Genomic DNA, 24,720 nt, shown 5'->3' with positions numbered 1-24,720 from the left:
AAATATCTCCGGTTGTCCTTCAGGGCTTGTGAATACCTGCGTGAGGGCAGAGAGCTGCTGACAGACGCCTCCTGCCGAGGACGGAGCTGGGACTCCCGAGGGCGCGTCCTCCCTCCCCCGTCGGACACGGGTTTCCTCGGGAGCCGAAGGGGAGGAGCGGGCAGCCGGCGCCCTTCCCAAGTCTTCACCTTCTTCCCGGAGCGGGGAGCGTCCTGCTGGCGTTACGGGCCGTCACCTGAAGTGCGTTCAGCATGGCGAGTGAAGGCAAACAAGTTGTTCAGCCAACAGGTGATGATGGAGGAGGAGCAGGGAAAGAAGGAAGCGCTGCTGAAGGGGGAAGTGTGCGGCAGCCTTTGAATCCAGGAGTGCCCATCCGAGGGATCAAGATGAAATTCGCGGTGCTGACGGGACTGGTGGAAGTTGGAGAAGTATCCAACAAAGACATAGTCGACACTGTATTTAATCTGGTAAGCTGGCTGGCTTTTTGGGCATGAGAGAAAAAAACAGCATATGTGTGCAGAAGAATCCCATGTTTTTTTAAAATGTTATTTTACTGTCAATATTTTTTACATGTTTATACTTACTTTGCACTTGATTTCAGCTAGGTTCCTTTTACTTATGGATCACAAAAGCTGAAGATAAAGCATATGAGCTTATATATATATATATACATTTAAACCTGAAGCAACTCTCAACAGCATCCTCCTTAGTTGCCTCAGAGAAATTGTTGCTTTATTTATAACTCAGAAGTGTATTGTTATGTTTAAACATTCAACAGGTGTACGCAACAAGAAAGTTAACTGTTGATTTAGTAACTGAAACTGTCATCAAAACACACACACACACACACACACACACGCACACACATTGTTTTAAGCCAAAACAACTTTTCCTGTTGAGATGTTTATGTCCCTTTATTTTTATTTACTTTGGAAATAGACAGAACTTCCATGTTTTGTCTGCTGGGAGTGTGAATGTCAGTGAGCAGTTCATTCAAATGCTTTACTTTGCTTATTGAGAAGAGCAGAACTTGGTTTCAGTGTCCTTTTTTATTAATGAATTAGGTAGTTAGCTACTATTTTTTTGAATGCAGTATGAATATATTCAACGCTTCATAACAGATCTCACTAAAAACTGAGGATGCAACTTTTTCTGCTGAAGCTGCAAGCATAATATTTACTGTTTAACTTTTTGGGCCATATTTAAAACAGTCAGGCAAGCTGTTAGTGTTTGCTTCCTGAAGGAGACCAAACATTAGGAGAAAAACTATCTTTAAGTTTACAAAGACACTCTGCTATTATCAGAGGTCTCAAAACATCTCTAAAAATACTCATCATTCCTCCTTCTTCCTTTTAGTGAGCACCTTTGACTTTAAAACAGTGTGGTTTCTGACAAACCAGGAAGTGAAAGCATGTCATGGTATAAAGCTCGATAACAAGGAAAGTCCTTGCAGAAGACTTACTGCTTTTTAAATGTTGTTTGCATTTCAGTTATTTCTTTTAGTAGCATTCTTTGCTACATGCAAGTTTTATTGATCACTAAATGTTTATGTGTGCTGTGTCTGTTTAATATTTTTTTGATGCTATCTTCCTGGGTAATGAGAAATGTTTATTTTTGGAATGTTTTTGTATTAACAGAATGTAATGCTTTAAATTGTTTGGATGGAAGTCTCAATGGAGAGGAATTGCAGTACAGGCAAAAATGAAGTGCAGAATAGAGTTTTCATGGGTGCTTCAAGTATGAGAAAGTGATTTAAGTTACTTCGAGCACGCTCAACAATTATCCTTAACAAAAACCAGTGCTCAGATATGTGCATGTGAGGTTCAAAAGGAAATTCCGGCAAACAGTTTATGATTTAGGACACTTATGTGAGGGGAAGTTGTTCACGAGTGTGTTAAATTGTACTTCGTTTCTAGCATGGTCTTCTGAGTGGTGTACTGGAAGTGTATTTTATGGCAGCAGTGGAAAGAAGTTGTCATGGTTTAACTGGTAACTAAGTCCCACACGGCTGCTCTCTCACTTCTCTCCAGTGGGCTGGGGGAGAGAATCTGGAGGGTAAAAGTGAGCAAAACCGTGGGTTAAGATAAAGACAGTTTAAGAGGTAAAGTGAAAGCCACACAAGCAAAGCAAGCCAAGGGATTAATTCACTATGGCCCATGGGCAGGCAGGTGTTCAGCCATCTCCAGGACAGCAGGGCTACATCATGTGTAACAGTTACTTGGGAAGACAAGCGCTGTAACTCTGAAGGCCCCCCTTCTTTTTTCCCCTGGCGTTTTCTTGCTGCATATGGTGTCATATGGCACGGAACATCCTTTTGGTCAGTTGGGGTCAGCTGTCCCAGCTGTGTCCCTTAGCAAGTTCTTGTGCCCTGCCAGCCCACTCACTGGTGGGGTTGTGTGAGAAGCAGAAGAGGCCTTGAATCTGTGTAAGTGCTGCTTAGTCGTAACTAAAACACTGTTTCCAGCACAAATCCAAAGTGTAGCCCCCTACTAGCTACTATGAAGAAAATTAACTCTACCCCAGCCAAAAGCAGCGTGTATGATCAGCAGAATAATTAAAACTGTTAAAGCTCCTTGATTCTGGGATTCCTTTTTTGCTTCATTTTGAACAAGAGAGGAATCAAAAATTCAACTTGATTCAGAGAATCATCAATTTTAGATTTAAGAGGTCTGAAGAATTTGACCTGTGGACTGCATTCTCCTAGATCTTCACTTCCTGGTTAGGAGCAGGGAAGAGTTTCTGACCCCAGAAATTCTTGAAACTGTGTTTTCACTTTTTCTGCAAGTGAAATGACATCCTTGACCTCTCTGAGAAGATTCCTCAACCATTCCAGCACACCTGCCTGCCATGCTAAAATTCATGGTCTTACACCACACATAATGAGAGCAGAGCTAGTCAGTTGATAGCTATCATGAAACAACCAGTAGTTTGATAGTAAAGACACTTTACCTGGATTATGTGAGGATACAATCCAAATTTTTGAGTGATATAAAAGAAAGCAGGTCCCTTAGGTTTTCTGAGTCCCAGGAAAGCATATCAACTAGTGGTTACTAATTTGCAAGGAGATGATGCCTTGGTGTTCTGTGGTTTTATTAAAACTAGAATGCTTGGAAAAAATCAAACCAGTCAGCAAACTAATAGTTTTTGTTACAAAAAGCATCTATTTTCTGGACTTTTTTTTTCTGTGTGTGTGTGTGTGTGAAAACTGTTAAGCTGACTTTTTAATATAGTTTTTTGAAATACAAGTTCTTCCTGCAAACAATACTCATCCATCTGGCATTGAGTTCTGCCTCCATTCAGTAGTTCGTTTCGCCCTCTTTGTTTTGTCGATTAATACCTCTGAAATCACACTGATCAGAATTTAAGGCATGTGAAATATTGTTTAGCAATGGTGTACTTGTTTTTCTGTGTGTGCATGCAGGAAAGATTTAACTTTTATATGAAAAAGTAATTCTTGGCTGTGGCTTTTGTGGTAGTTTGTTTCCCAATAGCTTTTGGAGCGAGTTTACTCGTGTATGTGTGAAAGTCGTGCTGTGATCTGTTGTTACCAATGGGGTTAAGTCAAATGTAGCCTCTCCTATTGGGTTTAATTCGGTTTGGTGACTCATAACTGCACTACTTCAGCAGTGTTAGCTGAAATCAGCTTGCTCACTTTTTGTACTTTGAAAGGAGGAGACGTGTGGTATTTGGGGGATTTTTCATCACTGAAGTGTGACATCTTCAGACCACAGTGGAAGAAGGGCTGAGCAGATCTGTGTAGAAAGGTGTTTTTACATGCTTATTCTTCATAGCATAACCACCCTCAAATGTGAAAAGTTTCTCCTTAGAAAACAGAGGTTAGCTGACCTCATTTTTATTTATTGAGCAAGCATGTTGTTCTTAATTATGCTCTACCAGCTTGCTGTAGCATATGCAGGTTATGGTGAATTTCTTTGTGAAGAAGAGTAAAGAGAAGGCTAAGGTGCCGTCTTGATGTTCCTCATCTTTAATGATTTAGGAGCTGGTCATGCTTTGTATGTGAAAGACTCAGAAAGTCAAAAATCTAAAGTGCACAGTAATTGAACGTATTGCTTATTAAGTAAATTAAAGCTGTAGTCCTGGATACTTGAGCAAATAACTTGTTCAGTCCAGCAGTGTTGTATCTTGGAGCTGAGAACCACCCATAACATTCTTCTCTGTCCAGCAATATAACAGAGCACTTAGTGAGCTTGCTTCTAGCGTGTAGCAGAAACCTAATAGTCTCGCTTTATTGTCTTTGGAAATTCTGCTCATAGAAATACTCAGACTGATGTGTTTGGTTTTGGTTAATACTCTCTGAAAAACTAGTTTTCCAGCCCATGTTAGATAAGGCTTTGTGTATTTCAGCACTTCTTGAAATGGAGAAGGAAAATACTGACTTTAAATAAGTTTATTCTCTGATAAACTTTGAAAACACTTTCTAGTTCAAGTATTAATCTGTTCCATTATTTTTCTGAGAGACAGTAAGCTAAACTATGGGTATATATTGGTCATACATTGTGAATTACACTTTTAATTGACTTTGGGCAGTAATAACTCCATGAATTTCCTTTGTATACAAATCAGGTGAATCCCTGTTCATGACCTCACATCTGCTTCCGCCCATCCCTTTAGGTTATTAAAATAAAAGAAACCTCCCAGTAGAAGATGGTAGAATGGAAAAATAAATTCTTTACAATGATATCTGTTACTAATTTAAAATAGCTGTATGTTTTTCATGGTAAAACAGTAAGACAAGTCAATGGCCTACTGATGTAGAAACTTTTAGATAGAGTAGTAGAAATAGTTCAGCAATTGGCAAAACTTAAAAACATGTAGATATATAATTGGTTACAGTATTGTGCTACTAAGGTCAGAGAAGGTTTTTAGGATCTGAAGTTTTCAGGTCTAGAGAATTAATTCTGTTCTGAAGATTATGCAACCTGCACTGGAAACTTAGGAGGCCTAAATTAAAATTCTGGGTGGAGCTTCTGGTCTACTCTGTTTGAAATTGGCTTGTCTTGTATCATGTCAAGCTTGTCTTCTTTCCAAGTTATTGCAAGTATCTTGTTCATATATAAAACTTAGGTTACTGGATATCCTTGCCTTTCAGTAGCAGGGGACTCTCACTGACAAGTGTTTTGCCCATAACGGATGCTGTATGTGCAGGGGTTAACTGCTGCATTAGGCTTGCAGTGGGAAATGGATATTCTGGCAAAATTCTGCTGTGCTTCAAGCAGATGACTGTACAACTGCTGTCTGTCTCTGTGGTGTTGGTATAATTAAGTTTGGAAACTTATGCCAGAATTTACTCAAGTCTCAAGTCGACTGGTGTATAGAGACAACAGATCCTCTGGACTTTCTGCTCGAAGGAAATGCTGTGCTTTGCTCTAGTCCAGTTTTGTTTTAAAAAGCTTTAGCACTTCTAATTGTTCTGTTGACTATAATATAGGTTAGTGTATTTGTTTTGGTTCCATTTTTTTTTTATCAGTCTGTGTTGCAAAGACTTTATTTATTAATTATTATTATTATTATTATTTTTTTTTTTTTTTTTTAAACACTGTCTGTCTTTTTGGTGAGGAGAATGTGCAGTTTCTTCTGATTCTGCCCATGGATTATGATGTCCTCACCAAGTTTCCTTACTGACAAAGTGCAAATGAGAACAAAATCTTAATTTTTATCACTGTTGGAGAGAAAATAACAAGATCAGAGGAGCAAATACTAAAATTACTTTAAAACTTAATTTGTCACCTCTCTCACTTCTGCCAGACTTTATTAAGGCCACAAATAATAATAAAAAAAAAATCTTAACTTTTAAAAATTCATGCTGTTTACTTTGCTTTTTCCTTCTTCCCCTTCTTCTTCAACCTCACTTGGGTTTTTTACAGAACAAATCTGCGAAAGATGTCAAGACTACAATTTGTTTACCTGCTTCTGGTGTGCCCTCTGTTCTTTTTTGCAATTTCTCCATTGTTGTGGTTTCTGCTTCATAAACGGTTTATCATTATTCATATTGAAACCTAGTGGCATCACCTGCTGATACACAACAGGTTTCTAATTTGGTATGAATGCTTCTGAAGCACTAGCATAATGGATTTTATGAAGTAGAAATTCCTCTTTCTTTTGTCTCTGGTCACAGGCTTTTTTTTGCATGTACCTTCTTGTAGAAAACCCTCAAAACTAATGCAGATATAGTTACATGTATTACAGTAGTAATAATGCAGTGTTAAAGTTTTCATAACAATGCCTTGTTTTCACTACCTTACTATATGTTTCTAGAGAATGCTAGGATTTACTTTCTATATAAACTTATAAATGCTGATGACAAGTGAGAGTAACCAAGTAATTTCTAGAGCATCACAGAATACTGTGCATTTCTTAATATATAGTCTTCCCTGGTAGGTTCCAGTAAGTACACCTCTGGCTACAGTTACCCTAGTTCAGTCACTTCTGTCCATTTGCAATATAGATGATAAGGTAAGTCTGTGGCTTTAGCTGGGTCAAGCTTGTAGCTTTTTAAAAAAAGTCATAGTAAATCAGACAGTCAGCTCTCTTAGTGATGATGCATGGTTTTACTCATGGTAAATGAGTGGAATTCAGCAAAAGATCTGTCATGCTGCCCAGTCTGCCTCAACATCCTTTATAAAAAGTACACCAGGTGCAAACTTACTTCTTGCTGGTCCTTTCACAGTGGGAGGCTTGTGCCCAGTTTGATGAATGAATTTCCAATTCATCTTCATGCATTGAAGACATCTAATTTGGGATCTGGTAACAGTAAAAGATTATTTTGGTAAGTTTAGCAGACTCAGTGAGGCTGAGAGATGTCTTTCGCCAGATGTTACCTAGCTCAGAATTGTTGAGTAATGGGAGTCACTTGTGCATCACTTAAAATCAGAATTACAGACCTCTATCTTCTTAAAATATGTTCTGAGTGGTTATGGATATACTTACTATTGAAGTGATATGTATTAGTTTGTTTTCAGGTATTGGTGCAATTTGGAAATAACTTTGTAGCTAGTGAAAATATCACCCTACATAGTAAGTGTAAGGATTTAGGGAATTTTTGTGGTTAGTTGAGAAATGCGTGGAATGTAGTAAGTGAGATGGTGATGACGGTCTTGAATTAGACATGCTGATGATTTAGAAGAAAATTGTCTAGACTCTGAAGAATAGCTAATTTGTATTTTGACCATGTTATCAACTCACTTCTGTGACTGCAACTTAAAAAACAAACTGTAGGAGGACAAAATATGGAAGACAAAATCTTAAGACCACACAGGAGACTGTTTAGTTTTTCTCACTCTTCCTCTAACTCACCAATTTTTAGAGCTTTGCAGGACCAATCTGAAGTTTCAAGTGTCTGTGCATGACATGTGCTGTGTTTTTCAGAACTGTTGGCATTTTGTGCTGCCATCAGTAGGCTCTGTACAAATGTAAAATAAAGCTGAGAAAGCAAGGCTGAACCAGACATTTACACCGATCATGTCTTAATAATGCAATATTTGATAGACAGTTTTTAATTAGCAGTCTGTTCTACAAGTAAGCCTGTTTAACATGTATTTGTAGCATACTTTAGAATTTCCCTTTAGAGAGGAATGCATCAGTTCAATGATTGATTTTTCTAGTTGATGTCCTATAACAAAGGAGGGAGAGTCCAGTATCTGTTGTGGTTGCTTTGCTCTCTCTAAATAGTATTTTAAATCGTATTTTGTATCACCTCTGTCAGACAGGACTGGGTTAGATGGACCACTGGCCTGACCCGGCAGTGCAGATCGCACAGTGAAGTCACGGCCATATGGACTGGCTCAGTAAAAGCATTTGCGGATTAGGGAATAGAATGAAATTAGTCAAAAGCATCAGAGAAATAGGTGGGTGGCCTGTTAAGGTTGCTATAGAGGCTGGACTTTGCTGCAGAGTGAGATAAAAATAGATAATTATTCATGTGTGTTGAAAGAGATTAAGGGAGGGATGAATCAAAGTGCACAGATTTAAGAGGAGTGTGAGTAAAGAGAAGGTTTTTGAGGTGGCTGTATTGAATGAATACTGGAGGTTGAGGAAAATTAGAGATGAGGAAGTTACTTAATTCTTTTTTAAGGCAGTATTGGTTTGGTATGGTGTTCGTTACTTAGTGGCTAGTCAATTGCACAGTCAGACACTTAGTTTTGCTGAGATGTCCCAGTCCTCTGAGAATCATCAAGTGTGACTGTTTTTGTGCGTGTGTTGAGATTTCAAGTCTGATGAAGGATAACAATGGGCTTTCGCTGTGGTTTCTTTCGCCATGTGTATATTTGTTTTACCACCTGTCAGGGAGCCTGCACTGGTGCTGAACTGTGTCCCACTTGACACAGTGTTCTGACTTTGTTTTTTTTTAAACTAGGTAAGTTGGTAACTTAAAGCATTTATAGCTTCTGTCTTTATGCAGTCCTTTACAAACCTTTAAGGAGGAAGCTTTAATCTGTTGCACAGATTAAATAAGCTCTACAGTTAAATCATTAGATGTGAAATAGCTACTTACTGCCTTCAGTGTTTCTGTGTATAAAACCCTTTAAGAATCTTTTCTGTGTAATTCAGTCTTGCATGCATTAATTTTACACGTATCTTTTTAAAGAACTTCTATTTATTTTAAATAGGTCAATCTGGAAGAAAGGGGTTTTTTTTTCATAATCACTAATTACAGTTAGCTAACTTTCAGCCATTCAAGTGTCTTCCCCAGCCCCTAAAGGCCTTGCTGGCCTCTTCATACTGTTTTGCATGATGGTTTTTGGTATTAGCTTGACCTAATTACTAATGTCCTGATTTAGATTACATTTCTGCTTTAACTGATTCTGGATTTTTCTGTTAAAGTTGGTATTGTACTAGAGTGTATTATTGCCTGTCAAAAACGTAGGGGGTTTTGTTTGTTTGTTGTTTGTGGTTTTTTTTCTTATCTCCCCCTCCCTTTCTGGGAAGCCTTCAGACTTCCTTGTCTTCGAGCTCTGGCCATTTGCCAGGAATCTGAGGTCTCTAATTAATTTGCGTAAAACAGGATACTCTTGCCACCTGCTTTTTTAATTCCATGTCTGGCCAGTGGAGACTGCAGTTTCCAGTATGCAGTGCTCCATCTTTAGAGCAGATAGCAATCGAGATGCATCCTTGCACAACTGCTGTAATCAAATTCGCTAAATAATGATCCTGCATGAGCAGTTGCAATTGTACCTTCTCCTGAGACACTAGTCTTTGTGCTGATACTGGAAGCTTGTAATTTGTGAAGGGTTTGCATTTCTACAATGCTTTAGATTCCAGAGCTTCACAAGTAGGCATAAGTAGTTTCTAAGTAGAATCTGATTTGTAGAGAAGAAAACCTAATGCCTTCCATTGCACTGGATTCCTCTAGTAATAACTGGGAATCTGGGAGGACCTACATCCCAGGCATGATTTTCTTGTTAATAGCTGCCTTGAGTTGACATTTAAGTGAGAATAGCTAGTGGGAGTAGGACATGCTCTGTTGCCTCCTGTAAAGTGCTCTGCGAGTTTGAGCTGCAAGTGTTTTTACTACAGCCTGCATATGAGTAGTTCTGTTGATGTTTTTGTATTCTACATACATAAACTAAAAAAATTTCATATGCATTATACAGCAAATTCAAATAGATTGTTTTTGGTGTGACTGAAAAGCGGGAAGTGAGTTGTTCAGGCAAAAACCTGCTCTATTTTGTTGAGGTAACTGAAAAAAAGCAACACGTAGAGCTACTGGCTTAACTTTCCTTTGTAACTGAAAATTGAAATCAGAGTAACTGCTTTGCACGCATCTATTCTAAGGGAGTGTGTTGTGTGTATTCATGTCCACGCCCCTGCCCTGTTTTGCCATCAGCAGTTGTTTTCTGTGGTGTGGACAGAAGTTGCAGAAATAAATGAATAAAGTCTGTTCTGTTTGCTCCACTTAAGATACTCTGAATTTATAGTCTTATACTGGACTAGCCCTGTAAAACAGTAACAGTGTGTAGGGTGACCTGTAGCTTATTTTTTTTCTCTTTTGGGGATGCTAAAAGGCTAGAAGCACCAGTAAGGAGCAGCTGAGATGGTCACTGCAACTGGAGATCAATTTCTTTATAAAAGAGCAGCAAGAGAACCAGTAGTGTCCTACAGTGGATTGGGAAGCATGCAGTTATGGAATCCAGGGTGTGGAATGGTTGCTCGATGTCTCACAAATTTATTCCTTCATCAAACTGTGTGGGTTTTGGTGGGAATTACACTGGTTGTTTTCCCAAATATAATTGGGATGGGGATGGGTGGGGAGCTCTTTGGTAGAATAAGGTAAACCCTGTTGCTGTGGAATTGCTGAATAGAGGCTTTGCAGAACCTGTGACTTCTAAGTTTTAGTAGTCCATTATTAGAGAAGTCTTTAAGTTATGCTGTTTGTACTTCTTGGGGCTAAAACTAAGGACAATTGTTTCTTGCAAGATTATTGATTCAGGTGGACCTTGGAAACAAATAGTGCTTAAAAACAAAGCAAACAAACAAAAGGTCCTTTATGCAGAATCATAGACATAAGCTAAAAGAAAAGGCTAATGATACAGAGGTAGGATTGCTGATAAGCCTTAAACCAGTGCAATTGGGGGAGAATAGGAACCAAATGACTAATGTTGGTAATGGTACATGACTGTTAAATAAACAAATGGAAACTATCAGTCCAGTCAGCATCTGCCTTCTGCTAATGTTTTTCTTGAAACTAAGCATGTGATTTGTCTGTAGTTTTGGTTGTGAACTTGATTGAAGAGAATTTGCAAGCTTTTTTTTTTTTTTTTTTTTTTTTCCCCTCCAATAGGAGTTTACTTATGCTGTAGATTTTGGTTGAAGTGTATAATATAGGTGCTGTAGTGCCTGACTTTAAGGTATCTAGAGTATGAAACTGAGCAACTGTAACTGCTTTTTGAATGCTTTTCAAAATAGCTGATGTGAGATGGAAAGCTATGTATGTTTAATATATTGCTGATGTTATAGAGTGGGAGAACACTGTGGTGCTGGGAATGGATATTTCAATCAGGATTGCAAAAAGTAATCTCCAGCCAAGGGTCACCTTCTGGAGCTATGGTGTTCTTAACATGATTTTCTTGGTTTAGCAGTGGTGCCCAACTCAACTATCAAATGTCGCAGCAGCTTCCCATCTTTATGCAAATTAGGAAATGCTCATGGGGAAAAGATTGCATTGTTTTCTTGCCCATTTCTTCCTCAAAAGTAAGGTCCTGACCTTGTGCCGTGCTAGATTATCTACTGTTTCACCCTATACCAGGGCACTGCTTTGTCTTTTCTGCGCTCCTGCTGTCCTTTTCCATGACTTGCTGTCTTTGTCCGGGGCTGCAGGAGTGAGTCCCGAGCACTGGCTGGGTTCTGCAATGGGTTGGCGAGCTGAGAATGCCCCCGTGGCTGTGGATCAGCTGACGGGCAGGGGTATTGCCTTTGGGGAGATGTTTATTCCATGACTCATCTGAGACTTGTGCCCTTCCTGTGTATTGCTTTTATAGTGAAATGTTTATCGATCTTTGGGGATTTTGCTGGCTTAGTAAAGTCTCACCTGTGCAGGAAATGAAAGTCACCCTGCTTTCTATCCTTAATAGGAAAAGATTCAAATTGCCATTTGTCAGGAGGGCATAGCCATGGTGTTACAAGGGCCTTGTAAGGGGACATTTCCAACCCCTCCTCAGTGAAGACTCTGCTCATATGCATCAAAGAATGCCAGATTCATGGGTATGGAGAGAAGGCACAGAAGGGAGCAAGTCTCAGACCTTGTAATTAAGGTGTTTGAATAAGGTTCTCTAGTCACTCAAATATGACAGGAAATGTTTGGAGTTGAAAAACAGTGTATTTCTTGCTCATGTGTTAAAGCTTTAATCAAGTTTTATGTATGGTGCACAGAATCCTGATTTCCTTCCTGGAAGGTGAATTATCTTCAGATAGAGGGGTTTGTCCAGTGTTAGGGAATAGACTGCCTTAGCCTGTTGAATTTTAGAAGAATTTCTAGATTCTGTGCCCGCATCTCTACTATGGGAAACTTAGGGAAAAGAAACTTCCTTAACATCTGGTGACTGAAAGATCACCAGAGTTGGCTGGCAAAATATGACAAAATCTTGGGTTTTTATTCTTCTGGATGGTACTGTTATTTTGTACAAATGGGATATCTCCATTTCCAATGAGATTTTGGTTTAAGAGTGTGCTTAAAACCTCTGTGTCCTATCTTGAGAGAAGCAAAAAAACCAAAAAAAGGAGGGGAGTGAGGGATGAAAATAATTTTCACAGTGTTAGATGATGTAGATAACTGTAGCAAGGAAACTTGTCAGTTCAGGCTTTCCCTTAGCTACGTTTTATGTGTTAAATTGAGAAGCCTGGAAAACTGGATACATACCACTTGAGAAGGAAGTTAATCTTGATGCCTTTGCTGCTGTTCCTAGCAATGTAAAGATGTGTATGGCTGTAGGGGTTTTTAATTAGATATGTGAAGAGTTGTTGGGATTTCTTTCAATTTCAGTCATGTGGATGGAGGTAGAGGTAAAATTTTAGAGGAGTGATTTATTTTTGCCCAGAGAAATTGTTTTAAAATAGCATCACAAATGAACACGTTAATCATTGTAGCTGTGCTGTAGTAAAACTTAATTATAAACTATTTGTTTCAAATTCAAACTTGAAATCAAATCCTGACTGTCAAAATGTAATGATCTTTGGATTGTTTGTTAATTTCTGTGGGAAGTACCACTCTGAAGTATACAGAGTGCCAGAAATTTAAGCTAAATTTATATTTGGAGGCAGGGGGAAGGAGAATTCTTTTAGTGTATTTTGACTTGTCCTGTCTCTGTCGTGTGTTGTTCAGTATCTATGTTTTTGTTTACTCTCTAGTGTGACACTGTATATTAGTCCTGTAGCTGTTACTAACTCATGTGTAGGGTTTAATGAGAATTTCATGGCTCATTCCTATTTGAGTTCCTGCTCTGGTAGTTGAAGTTCAGTATCATCCTGAACAGAATATTTCCATGCATTTCAGTGTAGTCATGTTGCATATTAATGGCAACAGGACTAGTCAGACACCGGCACTTCAATTTGCCATTGAAGGTACATATATAGAGAAGGAGGTGAATAGCTTTAAATGTTTATTTATGTTCTTGTTCCAGCTGAGTACTCAATTTCACAACTTTTAAGTCAGCTTTAGTATTTCCTGTAAATGTATTGCCTACATATATGAAGCTCAACTTTGTCTAGGAGTCTTGTACCTCAAGGATACCTCTACATGGGTTTGTTGGCTTGTGACCTTACTGTGTGCATTGCAAAAAATGCTTGAAAGAACATATGGATTCTTAAACCAGATATTGATCACTAAAATGATGGGATACAAGGAGCAGAAAGGATTTCTCAATTGCAGTAACTGTATGTGCAAATTCCTCTATAAAAGATGCCTGAACTTCAAACTTAATCCAGAATTTTGAAGGCCAAGATGCCTTTGTTTAAAAATATTAATAGTTTGGCTAAGAGGAGCTATTGTCTGTTACCAACATGCAAACCAACTGTCCCTGATTAAGTTAACTGTGGTGTCAAAGCAAACACAATAATGAAATGTATGTATGGTAACTGTATTAATTAAATATTAGTTACTTGAGTGCTTTGCTGCTTTTTTTTTTTTTTTTTTTCTCCAGGCAATGCTTTGTTATAGGCAATGCTGTAGTCAGGATCTCTCTTTGATGTGGTTCCATGTTCTGGTGCTGTGAACCAGTAAGGTATTTATACAGTCATTGCATTTGGTACTATGAAGTTGTAGCATATTCCTCTTTGAGATATAATCATAAATATATTTTATATTCATTATCTTTTCCCTGTGAACTGGTCCAGATGTAAGTCAATGGCATCTTTACTTCTTCTGGACTGTATCACTTGGGTTAAATTTCAAACCTACAGGACTAAGCTCTGAAAATGAGGAAGAATCAGCTTAGTTCCTTGAGATGAAATTTCAGGATTTAAATATGAAAACTAGAAAAGATGTTAACGTAATTTAAAAGTTACTCTCAAGAGTCAGTGATTTATACATTAAGATTACCTTATGTCTTTTATTTTACGCCATCTTAAATGCTTTTCTCTGAAGTTCTACTTACTTTTTGCAGCTGCTGTATGCTGCTGTGCCCCAAAGACATGTGGCTTCAGTCTTTGTTCAAATAAACTCTTCTGACACACAGATTCTTGCTGCTTTCAGAGCCACAGCAGATGTGTGTTTTCTGCTGGGTGGGGTCAGGTACCCAGGAAATGGAGTTGGGAGCTAGAAAGGGAGGACAATCTTATTGGGTTTCCCACTCTCAGGCCAGTGCATTATACTGTGCTTCCTACTTGGAAATCAAGTATAGGTTCTGAAGCATGGTGTCCTAAAACATGAAGTTAATTAATGCTAGCAGTTCAATGAAATACTTGCTTGAAACCAAATAGTAGCAGGTGTATGAATGCAACACGTGTATTTTATTTTTTTTAAAAAAAGAATAACAACACATAGCAGTAGAAATAATAATAGTAGTAATTATTTTTCAATACAAAGAACAACTAAAGAAAGCATGTTGAAGATGCTGAGGTGATCCTATTTAAAAACGACAGTGGGAATTGTTTTGCTATTTTATCTGCTAGTTCTCTGGAATGTATGTACTGAAGAAGAAGCTTTGAATTGAGGAAGATCTCAAGATAGAAATGAAAATTCTTGTTAAGGACAGGTTTCCAAATCAAAAGTTAGAAATGTATAATTATTTTCAGCTAAAGCTCTTTGAAGTTCCTACACATTATATGAGGCAGAGATCTGTTGTGGACAAATCTATAAGTTGCCTGGTTTTGTGCAGCAAACACCAAGTGTGAAAGATGATACCTGAAGGAGCACAGATGTGTTACAATTGGAAGTATCTGGCTTGCTTTGCTGTGGGTGCAGCTGTTGTCACTGCCATCACTGCAGATGGTGTGGTAACCACCAACAACCATTTGAGGCTAGAAACAAGATCTTTTGTATTATTTGCTTCCAGTGTGTAAAACTCCTTAAACTAGTCACTGGACTATTGCTTGTAATTTGAAAAAATTAAAAACTCCTGTCCCATGAGATAATGACCTTAAGTTTATGAGAATCTACTTCTGGATTTGATGGAAAGAACTAATGCTAGTAGGCTGAATCATAGACCCAATGTATGTTAAATGTTGAAATATGTAAATTGGATTATTTCATAAATATGACAGTCTTATGCAGCATGAATAGAAACTATTACTAATTTTTTGAGTAATAGGATGTGTAAGCAGAGAAATTTACTCCTGTCTCCTCACCAAACTCTTTAAAATTCTCCCTTGAATGGATGCATCTCCCAGTTTATTTTTAACAGTCTTGTATTGTTTTTTATATGACTGACTTCACATATTTTGGGGTTCTAAAAATGCTATTGCTCTGTAAATCTGAAATTACTTTCAAATTACACACAGTGAGAAGTGGTACTGGAACATAACAAGAAAAAGGAATCTAATTTTATCACTTCCTAAATGTTATTATCTCACAAGAGCATTCTTCTGATTACCTAGAGTCATTTAGCACCATCTGTAGTGCCATGTGTAACACAGTTATAGTATAATAGATGTGGAGGATAAACACAGTTAAATTAAAAATGCTTGCTGAGCAAATGAGTAGGTAATATTTTAGGAATTCAAGTCTTACATGGAGAGGGGTTTTTTATCTGTAGCTTTATTTTCCATAACCTACTGCTTTCCTCTTTGGTTCTCAGTGCAGAACAATGGTGGCAATGAAGTGATTGCCACTGGTAAGTTTTCTCTGAGAGAATGTTGTTTCTGTCTCTTTTATCTGTATTTCCTGCTCAGTAAAGAGCTATATTGTTTATTTAGCTCTCCTTTGCTGCAGCCTCTCCTCTTTGCCAGGAGTGCCCACCTACAGAAGGCGAGAGAACTGCTGTGATGATTGTTCTTCACTCCAGTGGCATCAGGAGTTTTATCAGTCTCCAGAGTTAAACTGTTTAATTAGCTCCAAACTTTTGAAAGCAACACACAGACTATTTAAGAAACTAGGTGAATAATATAGCACTCAGCACTCTAGTTAGTTGTCTTAATGGGAAATGTTTAAAACAAAAAGAGAACCTTGCTTAATGTGACCTTTTGAGTTTGAAGGGTGGTGACATTCAGCAAGATCCTTGTGATTCAGTAATGGAGTAGATTGGCAATTACATTTAAAGTAACTTTGATTTCTTCATAAAGCTTTGTTTCCCTTGATTAAAAAAAAAAAAAGAGAGAGAGACCTGAGCTGATTAGATTCACTGGAATAGAATAGATATTAATATTCTTTTGTCAGTGTTGCAGTCAAATGCTTATTTGTTAGTATTATTCTAGATGCTGAAAGCAGTTTTCTGGCTTGTCTGTAAATTGCGTTGTACAAATGTAAGAAACTGACAATAGCTTGTCATAGTATGACTTTATACTTGGATAAGGCTACAAATAAGTGTAACTTGAATTTCTTCTTTCTATAACTTTTACTTTCCTTCCTGAACATTTCCTTAAATGTTAAATTAGGATGTGGCTGTGCTGAAAATAAATGTGTTTCACAAATCCCTTTTGTGACTCTTGACTCAAAATTTGCATGAGGAAGGAAAGAAGAGAGTTTAAATTTTTATATTGAAGTACTTTTCAAATTATGAATAATTGTGTCTTTATTTGTATCACAATAGCCTTTCATATTCCAGATCTGTGATTGACCAGCTGTGTTGAGGTAAAAGTTCTGCCTAAAACAGCACTGTGCATAAAGAAAATGGGTGAATGGTAACAAGGTTGAAATGAGTTTTGGGTTCATCTTGAAATAAGAACTGTTTCTTAAGCGAGTGTTGTATTCTGTGCTGAATGCTTTGTGAGAAAAAGGTGAGAAAAAGTGCAATAATAAACAGAAAGCAGACAATTCCACTCCTTTTGAAAATTATACTTGAAGAAAATACATTTTAAAAATAATTGTCTTGAAAAAAAAAAAAGGCTGTAGAGATTTCTTTTATTTCTATTTTTCCTCTCATCTTCCATCCACTGTCGTATTTCCCCAATGTTGGAAATGGAATGATTTTCTTCAGTATTTCAGTTTACGTGTGTTAAAACCAAAACCTGAATTTTTGAAAGTAAGTGCATAACGCTACAATTTTACAATATAAACATACTCAAGTAGTGATGTCAATGTATAAAATAAAAATGCTACAATTGTATGGCCAAAATAGTCATACATGAGGCAACCGCATGCCTCCGCAGACTTGCTCCCTTGAAGAGGGCTTATTGTGGATAAAATACTAATCTGCTTCACTCACACTGCATAGTTCAGTCTTAAATAAATAATAATTAGGAGTGTCAGCTGTATCATAAATTTTAGAATGAAAATGGAGACTTTGCTAGGCAGAAAATACCTTACTTTCCAAACATTGTAAGGGTGTTGCAGAAAATTTTGGGTTTATAAGTTTCAATTCGATTTTCAAGTCCTTGTTGCACTTAATGCAACAAGGTAAATAAAGTAATTGAGTAAATAAAGGCAGAGTTTTTTCCTTGCTGTTTTTCATTTAGCAATTGACAGAACTGAAATAATGTGGTGGTTATGCCAAAAACTATATTTGTATTTCTTGCTTCGTTTTGCAGTTACAAAAAGTGTTCTGTAATACAAATTGTATGCTCACCTGTAATGCCAGTAGGAGGACATGAGAGGTTTACTTTGGTTTTTTATATTAACTAAATCTGGAAAACACAATAGGGATGTTTACATTTAGAGACCAGCTTGAGTTAGGATTGCAGTGGAGTGTATAAAGGCCATCTGTAATGTACTTAGCGCTCAATAAGTCATACCAATTCACACTTGGAAGTATTTATTTTCAAACTTTATGAATTTAAGAGAAAGACTTATATAGTTTGTTTTGTGGGCATTTTTTAGCTGTTTGTTTATGCCTGCCTTGTTAGCGAACCCTCATAATTCAGTTTGAGGAGGCTACATTGTAAAGATGTAGGAATGCAGAGCTGTATACTTTTGATGTCTATTTCTCTGCTTAGATAATTTTGCATGATTTATTGCTGGGCTTCCTGTTCCTCTCACCTCTACTGTGTATGTTTTTTTTATTGTTCACTCACAGATTTGTTTCTTTACATTTTTCTTAAGCATCACCTCAGTTCTGTTTTTCTAGCCCTTTTGATTCATGTCTCAGTTTTTGGTCTTCTATAAAATACTATTCTTGCGTATGATGCCAATCTTTTTTTTCTCTAGCGTTGCACACATATACTGTCTATAGGCATGCTTACAGATTTTTTTTATTTATGGTACATAGAAGTGTAAGAGAACTATGATATTGTATCACAAAACCAGTTACTAGATTTCCATTGAAGCAGCATGGTACAAGTTAGAAGCATAGTATTAATATTTTGTGACATAATCGTGGTGGTTGAAATAAAAAGATGTGAGGCAGGAATTGGTGTGTTTTAATAGTAGACCAGTCAAATATGTGAATTGCTAAAACCCAAGACACAAGTGTTTGAGAGAAGAGCAACAGTCTTCTTAAAATTTAGATAGTGAAAGGCTTAACTTGGAATAGTGTTTAAAAATTTACAGTTGCCAATAAAAGCTTTACTTGAAAGACTGTCAAGTATAGATTATAAGGTCAACCGATCAATCTGCTAATGGGACCTTCTGCATAACGTTATCTGTAAGGCCAACTAATATTTTATGTAGTTAGTCTACAGACTAAACGTAAATAATAAATCTTCATAAAGCGGATTTGGAGACAGCTTAGAACAATTGCCAATAAGCACACAGCAATTTAGGTTTGAGTGGCAGTAAGTTAACAATGCAAAAAACACCTCATATCAGAAACGGTTGCGGGGTGTTTGTGGTGTTTTTTTTCTTGATGCTGGATTTCTGAAGATTTTGGAAATGCTGTACTAATACAAGTGCCATTGAGTCTTATGGAGTGCAGCTCAACCTTGTAGACTAACTAAAAATTGGCTTTTTAAACCCAGTGTATTATTTTGTTAGACTTCTGGGGTTTTGCAAAATAATACAAAAAATATTGCATAAACTTTGATTGCAAACAAAGATGTTAGAATTAACTGGATACATTGAACAGAACTTTAATTCGTGTGTTTGGCCTTACAGTAATCTTTCATCTTTGTTAGGAAACCTGGGTGATATAACATTTGAACTGTTAAGGACCAGACTGGATCAGGAACAGACAGATGTTGTAAAGCGTCTTGGTTGTGATAATTATGCTCTTCATACAAAATATGTCTTGTCCTACTGTTAACTTTTTTATATGAGATGTGAATCTCAGGATGAAGCTGAAATATTTGTTGCCAGGCACTTAACCCTTGTTGATAAGTAGGGTTGGTGACCCAATGTAGTTTTTTTGAGGTGAATTTCTGCAGGTGGGTTGCTATGTCTTGGCTACTGTCATAACTAGGAGAATTATTTCAGCTGATTGAGAGTTTAGATACTTGTCCTGGTCAAAGTGAATTTGGGAAAAGGCATCTGTTTTGATCCTGATAGTTTCACAGAGAATAATGTGGTGACAAATTTGGTACAGGAATTTATAATGCATTATCCTCCTTCGTATCAATTCCAGAGGATCTGGACTGGCTAATTTAGTAATACATAGTGAATGGGAGTTGTCTGAGCTTCAGTCTGAAGAAGGCTGTGCGTAGAGATCACTGTAGTGAGTTTTGGAAGGAAGCCAAGGAAATGTTGCAGGGTTTGCTCAGCAGGATTACATGGAGTCATTCTGATCTGCATCTGAAATATTAGATCTGCTTTGACCCTCAGCTGCTGTGAAATGATTGCAAAGGTGGTGCAGGCAAGTGACACAATACAGTGCCTGTTTGGAGAGTTGTGGCCTTCTCTTCTACTTGCAGACCATGCTGTTCTAATTAGTGCTTTTCCCAGAGCTAGATTAGATTGTGTTCGGGGCAGGGAGGGACATGATGGTGCTTTATATCTTTCAAAAATAAAGAAATAACGATCTACTTTTTGTCGTGGAGTGCTTTGCCAGGAGCAGCTTTGTATGTGCTAAGAGAATCTGCATTCACTCTAATTTCAGTTCTGCAGTGATGCTTAAAATGCTGTGATTAATATTTTGTTTGGTTGGTTTGTTGTTTGCTAGTCATAGCCAATAAACAAAAACCAACAAGCAAAGTTTCATTTGATATGCAAGGCTGGTGAAAACTAGTGCTCAAAGGAGTAAAACCAGTTTGACTGTGACTGTTACAAGGTGTTTTACCAATAAATCTTACAGAAACCATAATGAGCAAACTTTTAGCTATCATAAATGTGCTTAACAAGGTTAATATATTTGGTTTTGTTTTACTGATCCCAATATTTGGTAAATGCAAGTTTACAGTATTAAGCTTTTTGATTAACTGAAGAAAGAACAAAATGTTATGTGCTACAACAGGAGTATCTTTGTAACCTGAACTAGTAGACAAGTGAATAGGGATGTTCTCTTGGAGGTATTACTATTACTGGGTAAAATTTCAGGTCACAGAGGAACTGTATTGTCAAATTTCAAGTATTCTAAGTAATGTGGTGCATAAGACTGTTTCTAAGAAGTCATGTTTTAGTCATCCTAGGATCTACAGGAACAAATGTAAACAACCTCTTAGAATCTCATTGACTACTGTGAAGTTGAAAAGAAGTATACAGTCATGTTTTTAAAATTATTTGTTTAACTACATGATGGCTTAAAAGAGAAAATAGGAGTTCTGTTGGTACTGTTCTCATCTTATTTTTAAACACTTGTTTTAGACTCCCTATGCAAGACAGTGCCTTCTTCAGGCTGGGGGTTTTATTTGTATGTACATAACTACTTCTAAATGCTTATTTTGGGTGTCTAAATACTTCTAAAGTTCTTTCTGTGTGGATGTGACAAAGTTCCTGTCAGATGTATGTGCAGTGAGTGATTTTTAGAAAAGTCCTTAACTTATAATGTATTTACACATCTAAGTACTGAAACTTTGAAATTATGCTTGCATGTCATTGATTTTCAATGTCTTTATTTTGGAAGACACATCCATATACTGGAGACTTCACAAAATTCTTTTTTATATTCAAAATCTGTTACCTGAAATGCCCATGAGATGGTGCTCATCAGTCTTGTTTTTGTGCAGCAGCAGATCTCTGCTATATAAGTAAGAATGCAGTGGTTAGCATTGCTGTCTGTCTAAGAAACAGAACAAAAAAACAACTGACAATATCTTGAATTAATACACATACTATACTATTTTTAAGTGTGCTTTGAAAACAGTCTTGATATCCCTGCTCATCTTTGGGAAGATTTATTTAAAGCTAATTTACACAAATTATAGATTACCACTTAATTTTTGTTTCTTAAAAATGAGTTTTCTAAATAAAAAAAGGATAAAAATTATTTTAGACATATATCCTGTTTGTGATGCTTTATTTCCTTCTGCTTTTCTCAAAGATCCGTGGAAGTTTTCTTTATAGAAAGCATTCTGCTGCTAATCCACGTTGGTGTGTTCTGTTCAGTAGTTTCTTTCTGTGGGATTTTCATTAGTTTGATTTGTTTATGTCTTCTGCTTGATTTGTGCATACAACCTATAACAAGCAACACAGAACCATGGGCCTTGGGAGAAATGTTGAACTCTTTTTAACTAAGGCAGGGAGGAAACTCCTTCTTGTGAGCTAGAATGTTTTTCAAGTGTGCACTATGTAATTTTAGATGCAAGATGGGGAGAAAAGCAAAATAAGAGGAAGAGATTAGAGTAAATGTCTTTCTGAAGTAAGGTTACAGAAATAGTGGGCTGCAGCACAGTAAAGCCAGATGTATTATTTTATGTTCTGTTTCAGACTGTTCTTACTTGTTTTTTGAGTGTAGTAAACTGAATGGTCTGGGGGAGCACGGGGGAGATCTGGCAGAGGACACAACTGACATAGCTGAACACCCAACAAAGGAGCTACCAATAGTGATAAATGGGTGTGAAAACGAGAGTTGGTTGAATTAAGTGTGGAATGAAGTAGCTAGCACCACTGTTATAGTTGGCTGAACTAAGACAACACTCATAAGTGAAGTATCTGCAAAGTATTATTAGTAGAGATTACAGACTTCTGAAAATGAGGACAGATTTAAACTTGATGATTTCATCTAGCAGAGATATCCAGAGATTTACTGTGTACAAAGATTGTCTTTGTATGGGCTGTTGCAATTAGATCAGACCAAGAGGACAGAGAAAATCTGTTTCTTCTGGAAGCTTCTTTTCCCTTCCAAATTCTGTGAATGTTGCTACGAACAATGTTTCTTTTGTGTGTTTTGTAGGCTTCCCTCCCCACCATCACTATAGCTTTGACCAAATGAGAATCTCAGTTTATGGTTGCTTGTATGTTCTGTTCTGTCCCTGACTGCTGAAAGCAGTATTAGGACAGTGTAGAACAGAAGATATTAAAGTGCTTGAGAAAAGCACCTTGGCAGAAAATGGAGTCAAAATCAGAAGTGGATGTAGCATTGTACTTGGAGGAAACTAAACACAAGTACCAACTCAAAATCAGGTTTTCTTCCTTTTTTTAATGGGGGGGGAAAAAAAAAGGGAGTTCTGGCAGAATTTCCTTTGGAAAAATGGGACTAAAAGGTATCATTATGGAATGTTTAGCTTCACCTGGGACAGAAGGATTTGCATTTATTCTGGGTATGCTGAAATGGCCAGGCCAAAGAGTTTAGAATGATGCCAAATTACAGTCCAAGACAATGCATTGCATAGTAGTTACTGGAGGCTGAGAGAGGTGAGCAAGGAGGTCTTTCTGACTATTTTCAACTTGGTCATAATGTTGATGGTGAAAGAAGAAACTTTATTATTTGTTTATCGATGCTGAAATAATCTGTATTGAGATTATAATGTATGTGAATGAGTGGTGTTTGAAGATTAGATATGATTTAAGGAAGAAAAGGAAGGGTAAGAAGAAATATTTTTTTAACCTTACTTGGCACCTATCAAACCAGCCTATAAAAGGAGACTACTGCTGTAAGAACATGTATGGAAAAACTGACTGAAGCTATGAGTAGTAAGTACAATTACGATGAAGAGGAAGCCAGGGAGAGGTACAAACAGAAGATAACTCTCCATAGAAATGGTCTTAATTTCTGCTCTTCTGACTCCAGCGTTGCTCCCTGAAACCCTTTGTGTCCTGCACACCTTCCTTCTCTCCGAGGAACCTAGGGAGTTTGCTTTCAGATTTATTCTTCTCAATGTATTGTTTCACTGAGATGAAAGTCTAATTCTTATTTGATTTATTCTCCCTTTAAATATAATGCCTTTTTGTGTCTTCAGACTTGATTTTGTCTTCTCCTTCACTTCTTGACAAGTTTTCCTGTCTACCAGCTCTTCAGTCTTGTATATCATTATACTTCTAATTCTTCAAACAAAACAAAACCAAACCCCAAACCAAACAACTTTATGTGAATACTTTAGCTTTTGTTTGTGGCAAGCTGTGCCAGTTCTAGGTCAGGCAATTTGAAGTGGAGGAAAAAAAGTCCAATGAAAGGAAATTTAGAAAATTTCTGATTGAATTTTTTTAGGGAAAACTAAATTGAAATATTATGTTTTGGAATATTTCATTTAACTTGAAGTAATGCTGCATTGCTTCAGGGAAGTTGCTGATTATGAAATGAGTCAAGATAGACTACAAAAGAAATCCTGGAGATTATTGTATTGGTGTCAGAAAAAGACAGGTCAGCTGAAAGTAGGGCCAGTAGGAGTGAAGACAATGTGGGCCTACAATTCATATGGTAAACCCACACATTTTGAAGATAAACAACTTTGACATTGTTAAAAATGACAATTACAATAATTGTTTTTATTCCAAAAAGTATTTTTATTTCATAACGCAGAACAACCAAACTCATCTCCCATCAGATACTGCTATTTCTTGATAAGTACAAATCTCCTGAACAATTTCAATAAAGTATGTTTGTGGAGAATGAAGTGCAGTTCCCCAGGAATCAGTATTTTCATTTTCATAGGAGAGTGTAGAGAGAGCTAGAGATCTTGCAATATATAATAATTCTAGAAAGACAGTAATTGTATTTCTGGGGAAATAAATGGTTTATGGCTTGGAATACTACACAGCTTAGAATGCAGCACTGTTTACACAGGATTGCTTGTGTCAATGTTTCTTAATTGTGAAACAATCAAGCAAAATGCTTGTATATGAACTTTTGGGTCCATAATCAATACTGTACTGACACTAGAAGTTTTAAATTTGCTAAGGATAACACTTAAGACAAAGTCTTATATTTTGTGGGATTGTAAATACCTAATTTGCATTTTCTGTTTATTGTACATTAAAATAACTACTAGAGACTGAAATGACTGCTGAAATACCTGTGTGGGTTTTCCTTTATGCTGCAAACTACTTTTTTCCATGATTCAAACATTTGAAAGAAAAAAATACATGTAATATTATGTTGTGGTTGAGATGAAAGTAGGTTTTAAACAGTCCCATCCTGTTTGCCAGTTGTGAAACCATGTTATCTTAGTTACAACAGAAGATTTTTCTTAATCAGCTACTTAAAATGAATTACTACATTACTAAAAGTAACTAATTTGTGAAGGCAGTATCCTGAAATTTAATATTTTGTTACTCTTTGAAACAGCAGCTAACTTGCTATTCCAACCACTATGCCTGTACTCATCTGTCAGCATTAATTCTTTTTTTGAGAAGTAGAGAACACATCTGAT

General features: G+C 36.9%; 1 protein-coding gene across 1 annotated transcript in view; it reads left to right on the top strand.

Annotated features, from left to right (window-relative positions):
* Positions 1-251: 251 nt before the first annotated feature.
* The window catches only part of LRBA (LPS responsive beige-like anchor protein), a gene marked incomplete at both ends in the record, with an annotated part of 409,769 nt that continues 385,300 nt past the window's right edge, over positions 252-24,720 (top strand). The window contains one exon of the mRNA XM_080343895.1: positions 252-467. Coding sequence (XP_080200021.1) covers positions 252-467 — 216 coding nt within the window. The remainder of the gene's footprint in view (positions 468-24,720) is intronic.

The sequence above is a fragment of the Nesoenas mayeri genome, assembly GCF_963082525.1.
Source record: "Nesoenas mayeri genome assembly, chromosome: 4".
In the NCBI taxonomy this organism is placed as follows: domain Eukaryota; kingdom Metazoa; phylum Chordata; class Aves; order Columbiformes; family Columbidae; genus Nesoenas; species Nesoenas mayeri.
Note: the sequence above shows the minus strand (reverse complement) of the source record. Positions and strands in the feature narration are given on the sequence as shown.